This window comes from Grammomys surdaster, unplaced genomic scaffold, assembly GCF_004785775.1.
Source record: "Grammomys surdaster isolate TR1022 unplaced genomic scaffold, NIH_TR_1.0 192, whole genome shotgun sequence".
In the NCBI taxonomy this organism is placed as follows: domain Eukaryota; kingdom Metazoa; phylum Chordata; class Mammalia; order Rodentia; family Muridae; genus Grammomys; species Grammomys surdaster.
Genome location: NW_021604637.1, coordinates 1,416,411 through 1,424,944, shown reverse-complemented (window position 1 = coordinate 1,424,944; position 8,534 = coordinate 1,416,411). Strand labels below are relative to the sequence as shown.

At 38.7% G+C, this 8,534-nt stretch overlaps 1 protein-coding gene across 1 annotated transcript in view; it reads left to right on the top strand.

Moving 5' to 3' along the window:
* The first annotated feature begins 2,075 nt into the window (after positions 1–2,075).
* Positions 2,076–8,534, top strand: part of Wdr11 (WD repeat domain 11) — a 45,916-nt gene continuing 39,457 nt past the window's right edge. The window contains exons 1-3 of the mRNA XM_028769414.1: positions 2,076–2,542; positions 3,449–3,560; positions 8,002–8,155. Coding sequence (XP_028625247.1) covers positions 2,457–2,542; positions 3,449–3,560; positions 8,002–8,155 — 352 coding nt within the window. The 5' untranslated portion in view covers positions 2,076–2,456. The remainder of the gene's footprint in view (positions 2,543–3,448; positions 3,561–8,001; positions 8,156–8,534) is intronic.

The window sequence follows — 8,534 nt, the reverse complement described above, 5'->3', positions numbered from 1 at the left end:
AAAGGTGGCTGCCATGGTGTTTGTGTCTCGGAGGCTCACAAGTCAATTTGACTCCATTTTCACTCAAATCCTTATCAATTCTCTTGCAAGCCACGATTTCAAAAGGAAAGGTCCATTTTTGCTAAAATGATATCTTAGAAGAACCAGTGCTGTCACTGAAAACAGCAGGCCTTGTTTTATGCCTATCAGTAAATAAGGAATTATAGGAAGCTAAAAGTGCTTTGTAAATATATGATATAATTTAATCCTTCTCTCTGTGACAATAATAGGGGGAAGAAGGTTGTATTAGGACAGTTTCTATCCCTGTGACAGGTCACCATGATCAGGGCAACTTACAAAAGACAGAGTTTATTTGGACTTACAGTTCTGAAGCGATAAGTGTCCATCAAGGCAGGCAATTATGGCAGCAAGCAGGATGGAGAAACACATGAGAGCTCACATGTCAAACCACAAGCAGAAAACAGAGAAAACAAACTTGAAATGGTATAAGTCTTTAAACCTTTAAAATCTGTCCCCAGTGACACACTTCCTCCAGTCAGGCCAGACCTCCTAAACCTACCCAAACAACACTGTCAACTGAAAACCAAATATTCTAATGCTCAGGATGGTGAGGGATGTCTCATTGAAACCAGCAAGGAGGTTTAATGGAGTTAAAGACGCTTCTCAGAGTCACAATGAAAACCCTTAGTAACACCAACATTCCATGAGTCCCTTGAAAACACACGAGAATGTATGACGTTCATGTAGACCTTTACACATGCAAGCACTGAGCAGGACTATCAGCAGGGTGCCAAGAAACATCATGCTATGCAGCCTCAATAAATAGAAATGAAGATACAGATGAAATCTACATGTATAGTAAAGTGTGCCAAAAGAGCAACTCACAGAATTCCCCTTTGTTTCATTTCATTATTTTCTAAGATTTACTTTAATTTTAATTATGTGTTTGTGTGAGGGTAGGTCCATGTGTAGGAGCAGGAGGCCAAGAGTCTAGAAGAGGGTGTCTGATCCCTGGGAGTTGGAGTTACAGGTAATTGTAAACTATTTAGCCCTGGTGCTGGAGACCACACTTGAGTCCTTTTGACTGCAGCCTTTGACTTTTCTGGGAATATTTGTTTAGCCAAATGACTCAAGGTCTATGTTGCCACTTATAGAATGAAAGTGCTTTTTTATATAAATCTTACATATTTTAATATAAATCTTATATATAAATATATTAATACAAATATTATATGTAAAATATATTATGCATTTATATTATATATGTATATTTTAAGATATTTTATAACACATAATATCACATACATTATATATTTCTATAATATAATGTATATTATATAATATATAAATATTATAAAATATATTAATAGGTTATATATTTATATATTATATGCTTATATAATACATACTTTTATATAGAAGATTTTATAGCAATATCATATATGTAAACATATATATGAAAAGGAACTTCAATTTATAATAAACAAAGAATACTTTTAACTCAGAAGTGAAAAGACAAAGTGAAATAGGGTATTTTTAGAAATACTTGCAAATGATTAGTAAGCTGCTAAAAGACACACAACATCTTTATTAACTGAGGAGATGCAAATCAACACTTCAGCCAGAATGTCTTCTTCACCTCACTAGTGTGTTGGCCAGATTTGCAAATATGAATCAAGCATCTGAGATACTCAGCATCTAAAGGATAATGTCTCGGAGTTTCTACTCCATGCCTGGCTTGACCCGTTGCTCTTGAGCCTATATCATGGTGGCAATACGCACAAAGATGGCAGAACCTTTCACTTCATGGCTGGGGCCAGAAAAATATGGAGGAAAAGCTCAGGGTCCAACAATTCCCTTCAACAGCACCTCCCACCCCAACCCTGGCACTCCTCCTAGTGATCTAAAACCTCCCAATGGGCCCTTCCTCCTAAAGTAGGGGAAATCAAGTTTTTAATACATGGTCTTTTGGCAGATACTTATGCAAATCACAGTAACCAGGATAGCTATCACACAGAGAAAAAAAGAGAACAGTGAGTAGACAGTCACTGTGTCTTCATGTGCACGTCCCTAATTTCTACAACAAACAGTGGCTGGGATTGGTAGACGCCCTAAATTAAAAAATCAAAGGCAGAAAGGAAAACTGAGTGTTTTATTGTTTTGTTTTCACGATTTCCAGCAATCTTTCTCCCAAAAGGAAGAAAGCAGATACGGCTGGTAGCAGAACCCCTCTTCATGCATAGCTCCAACCTGCACTCAACAGGACTCACGGAACTTTGGAGAGGGAGGAACCTAGAAGTCCTTGATCCTGAAGAGACGACGGACTCTTGGAAGGAGGAACCTGGGATTTCACGGAACCTGACTGCGGCGCGGACGCGACTACCCGGACTTTGGAACGGAAGAACTGCGCGTGTAGCTTCCTGCCTGCCGGTGGGGAGGGCCAGGGTGCCGCCGCGATGTTACCCTACACCGTGAACTTCAAGGTGTCGGCGCGCACCCTCACCGGGGCTCTCAACGCGCACAACAAGGCGGCGGTGGACTGGTGAGGGCAGTGCTTCCGGCCTCGGCCGCAGTTCGCGAGGGGACGGGGAAGAACACCGGGCTTCCGGTTTCCCTCGCCTAGACCGCGGCCAGCGTCCCACAGCTCGCAGATTTTCCTTTAGCTGAGACATTTGTGTTGTCATATAAGTCGCAAATGCCCCGAATGGGCAGTTCCTCGGTGCAGACACAGTTTCTGTCCTGTGTTCTTTCTCCGCATCTCATTCCTTTACTGTCCTCATTTCCTCTTCCCCAACCTGCACCCGGGAGGGCTTCTCTCCACTCCTGGTCTCCTTATCTCTTCCTGACTTTTTCTTATTCATTCATACTCCTCTTTTTCACTTAGATCAATGCCCCAGACTGTGACCTGTCACCTATTCTCACCTTTATCTTTACTGGTTCCTCTCCACAGCCAGCTCTCTTCCCACAGTAAAATAACACCTAAGTTCTGAGAACTAACCATGTGAGGCAAGTTCTATGGCTGTTGTGCTAGGAATGCTGCTACGGAGGCTAGGACCTCTCATATATACTTTTTTTTTAAAATTTGATTGAAAGGACTACGACTAGTCATTTATCCTAGGCACACTGCGGATTCTATGTTGTTATAAAAAATAAGTGTTATTAAACGCTGAATAAGATAGGGCATGTGCATACAAAACCAGCCCAGATTGGCTTGCACATCAGAGCTTTGTGTAGATATCTTTTAGAACTGTTGATCGGGGTGAAAATGAGTCTTAATAAATATTTGTAAACTTAGCTAGGGGTTTATGCCAATGGAACAACATCACAAGCCTTTCACTTTAAGAATTACTAACAGTGGTACATATAAACTAGATTCATTTATGATAGGCAAGAGGAAAGTTGAGTTGCTTTATTTTATATTTACATTTTAACACTGTTGTTTTGCCAGGGGCTGGCAAGGTTTAATTGCATATGGATGTCATTCGCTTGTGGTAGTGATTGATTCCAATTCTGCCCAAACTCTACAAGTTCTAGAAAAACATAAAGCTGATATTGTTAAGGTAAGTTAAATTGCACATCAGTCCCATAACCTCAAGTTTAATACATCATCAGGTTCTCATTAAAGTCATAGATACAAATACAGTTATTTAGGGTTACGAAGCATTTACATACCCATGACTTAATGCCAATCTAGAATGCATTGTTGAGTGCTAGTTCTGGGGCACTTTGAAAAGGTGAGTAGAAATTCTGTCGTTTACCATATCACCCCCTCATCCATTAGTCTTGAACACTTGGCTACCATGTACTACGAATATAAAGTGTTACTGTCTTTGTGGTGTGAGTCTCACTGTGGTTTTGATTTGTGACTTTATGGCAGATAATCATGAACATTTTTTCGTAGCTTGTTGGCTATTTGCATGTCTTTATAAAAATCCTGTGATGGTTTGTACATGCTAGTCCCAGGGAGTGGCACTATTAGAATAAGTGTCCCTGTTGGACTAGGCGTGTCACTGTGGGTGTGGCCTTTAATACTCTCATCCTAGCTGCCTGGAGGTCAGTATTCTGATAGCAGCCTTCAGATGAAGGTATAGAACTCTCAGCTCCTCCTGTACCATGCCTGCAGGGATTCTGCCATGCTCTCGCCTTGATAATAATGGACTGAACCTCAGTCTGTGAGCCAGCCCCAATTAAATGCTGTCCTTGTAAGAGTTGCCTTGGTCATGGTGTCTGTTCACAGCAGTATCTAAGTAACTAAGAAAAATACCTACCCTGATTCTTTGCCCATTTTGAAATGTGTTGCCTTTTTACTATTAAATTGTGACCTTTAGCAGTGTATTTATTCATGAGCCCCTTTTTAGATGCAAGACCTGCAGATATTTCCTCTTATTATTTGTTCTTCTTTTCATTTCTTTTGACAGTGTCTTTTTAATTTTGATATAATTTATTCTTTGACGTTTCCATTTACTTGTGCTATATCTTAGAAGTCACTGGTTTCTCCAACATCAAGTAATGTATAAATTTCTTGTTATCTCATTATTTTAGTCCTTGATACATTTTAAGTTATTTTTTGTATTTGGTATGAAGTTGAGGGAAAATATATCATAGAACATATTCACTTTTGTCCTATGGTCTTGATAAATTCACTTATTAGAAGTAGTAATTTTGGTCTGGATTTTTAGACATAATCATGACACCTGCTAAGAATAGCAATTTAATTTGATAATCTCTACTGCTTAATATTTTTCTTTCCATATTGCATTGGCCAGGACCTCTAATTTCAATGATGCCCAGTGGCACTTATATCTCTTTTCTGAACTTAGGGAAAGGTATCCAGTCTTTTACCACTATGTCTTATATAAAGTAGAGAGGTTTTAATTTGAGTTTTTCAGGGAGAAAAGTATTGTCACCCCTGCCCTTTCTCTTTCCTCTTTTGTCTTTTCTAGAGTTTCATTTATGTGTAGATTTGAGCTTCGATTTGATAGTCTATTTCTTTTGCCTGGAGAAATTATTGTCAGTTCTTGAAGTGAATATCTTGGTTAATTTTATCAGTTTTTGTTGGTGTTAGGAAATATTTTGTCTTTGTTTTATTTGTTTGTTTGTTTTGTTTCGTTTTGTTTTAAATATTCTCAAAGGACATAAGACTTCCGGGTAGGTAGTTGAATTTTCTAGAAGTAATTTTAAAATACCACTTCATTATCTTCTAGGTCACATCACTGTTTCTTGGTTCTCTCTATGAATTGTACCTTCCTTTGTTCTCCTCTCTGATTTCAGTAGCTTGATGTGCATAGTTGATTATTCAGACATTTATAAGCATCTCAGAATTCATGTAAATAGACCTCAGTGCTGCATGTGCATGCATGCACACACATTTCTTCTTATTCAGTGTAATTATATTCCAGAATGTCATTGCAGACACGGAGTTAGGAAATACTAAAACCTTGTTTTCTAAGCAGTCAGCTTCCTGTGAGCCTCTGGACACACATTGTATCACCTCAGCAGTACATAATCTTTGTGTATTCCTGTTCCTACTTACATTGAATTCATTACCAACAGCTGCATCTCAGCAGAGCTACTGACACTTGTTTTCTGGTTAAGCACATTGGCCTCTTGCATGTGGCCACAGTAAGGAGTAGTGTGTTAGGGACCATTTTAAATAAGATAGACTAGAGAAAGCCCAAATATGGAAAGCAGTGGGAAAGCTGTGAGATGGACTCTTAGAACTGTTAGGGCTGAAGTTAGGATTCCTCGTTGTTCCACAGCTCCTTACATGCACGTGTTGGTCAACTCTGGTTAGTCACCACCTGCCCTTGTCTGCAAATGCCCTACAAGTATTGGCTTTGAGGTTATAAACACGTGATAGTAAGCAGCTGAGTTCATATTTGCAAACTCCATACAATAAAAGTTCGTTTGATTTACCTGTGTGTAAACAGTATGCATAATGCACATAGTGTTCAAATGTAAATATATATATATGTGTGCGTGCGCATACACACACACACACACACACACACACACACACACACACACACATATTTATTAAAGAGTTTTACCTGAGGAGTTTAAAGATGAGTAAAATTAGTATTCAGAAACCTTTAATTTTCACCTTCTCCATAAATTCTATTGTAATTTGTTACATTTCTTTCCTACTTTGGCATTCATTATATATGACTGTTTACATGTGTACACACATTCTATGATGTTTATCTATTAAACACACTGAACAACAGATTTGGAATCTACACTGTGGTTAGGGAATAGAAGTACAAGGCCTCTGTGGTCTGCTCTGTGGAACTATCCATGGGCTGGTAATAGTGAAAGAGGTGAAGTATTTATATATCCTACAATGACAGGTGCTGAGAGAGATGGAGGATGCTCATGGGCACCAGGGCGTTGCCAGGGAATGCTCTGGCTTATGGTGTTGACTATGAGATGTGTCTCTTACTCTTAATGTTCAAGAATGTAGTCAGATTTACCTTACAGTTCTGGAGGGATTTTATTTAATTTGTGTTTGTGATGCTGGGTAGGGCCTTGCATAAGCTCACCATGCACGCCACCTCTGAACCACACACCCAGCTCCCATTTTATTGATTACAGTTTTAAGACAGGTTGCTGCTGCATTACCCAGACTGGCCTTGAGCTTGAAGTCCTTCTGCCTCGCCTCCAGAGTATCAGGAATTATTAATGCACCGGATAAGCCAAGCCTTATTTTTATATTTTAATGCATTTGGCATGTTTATATATATTGTGTGTGCAGTGTATATTCATGTTTATGTTTGGATACATGTGTTATAGGGCTGTCATAGTTAAGATTCCTGTTGCTGTGATAAAACACAACAAAAAGCAACTTGAGGAGGAAAGAACTTATTTCATCTCGTGGCTTGTAGTCCATCATGCAGGGAAGTTGGGACAGGAACAAAAGGCAGTAACCATAAGGCAGGAACTGATGCAGAGGCTATGGAAGAATACTTCCTATGGACTTGCTTCTTGTGGCTTGCTCAGCCTGCTTTTCTTACAGCACCCAAGACCATGAGCCTAGGAATAGGACCATCTACATTGGGGTGATCCCTACCACATAAATCATCAATCAAGAAAATATACTACAGGCCAACCTGATAGGGGCATTTTCTCAACTGATGTTTTTTTCTTCTTAAATGATGCAAGCTTGTGTCAGGTTGACATAAAACTAGCCAGCACAAGTACTATGCATATATATGTAAAGCCCAGAGGTTGACACTGGGTGTCTTACACAGTTGCTGTCCATCTTATGTATTGAGGGAAGGTCTCTTGCTGAATCTAGAAATCATTAATTTGAAAAATCTAGCTATCAAGCTTGGCTCAAGAGAGATCTGTCTAGAACAACAGGCAGGACACCATGCCCACCTAGCATTTTTTGTGGGTGCTGGGTATCTCTGGTCCTCATATGTAGCAAGCACTTTACCTACTGAACCATTTTTTTCAGCTTTATTTTTTTAACTTTTAATATGAATTTTAATTATAGAGCATAAACTTCAATTTAGAGAAAATTTTTTTCTGAAAGGATGCAGCTAGAGGTTTGCAAGATTGTTTATTCCTTTTACCCTCCAAAAGTTTTTAGATCTCTAATTTTTTCCTTCTAATTAGGATAATAGAATATAGAAAAATGTTCTTTTTAGCCATTAATGATTTTAGATGCTTTCCAAAACTTCAGTTTTAGGGAAACTAAGTTCCAAGATGGCTTGGAATTTTACCTAGGCATTTGAGAAACTCTATTGTTTTCACACCTGATGTTACTAAAATATTTAGGCTCTGCCTCATTTTTTACATTTTACAGGCATTTTGATTTTTAAAAAATTAAATACAATATTTAAAAATAAATAATGAAGATGTCTAAGTTTCAAAATTAATACTAGTTTCCTACTTAGTCATACTTTTTTAATCGTCTGAATGGTTGCTGTTCTGTGAGAATTATACCCACTGTCATTTGGTACAAGTGAGATCGATCCAGTCTCTCCTCAACACTAGGTCAAGTGGGCCAGGGAGAACTATCACCACAACATTGGCTCTCCATATTGCCTGCGCTTGGCCTCTGCTGACGTCAATGGGAAGATCATTGTTTGGGATGTAGCAGCAGGAGTAGCTCAGTGTGAGATCCAAGAGCATGTGAAGCCCATCCAAGGTGAGGAGCCCCACTCCGTGGAGCTTGTTCAGTCGTGCCTTTACTCGAAGATTGTCTTTTCTCTTTCCATGTGTTTGATTTTGTTATTTCCAGGTAAAGTTTTGAAGGTGTTAGCCTATCTATTGATAGGAATTTAACATTCTTTTCCTTCTCAATACACTTTTAGACATTACTGTCTTCAATTTTAACTTATTCTTACTATAGTAAAACTCACTAATTTCAGTATCAGCCTCAGCTACATTGTTGAGATTCTTGAGCTACCAAAGTATATACTATCAGGTACACTTGTCTGGAGTTGCAGTGAAATAGCTATCAGACTTAATGATAAAGCAATAGAGATTAGCAAACTTGTATTCTCATGTTCCTAAGAGTTGCTTGT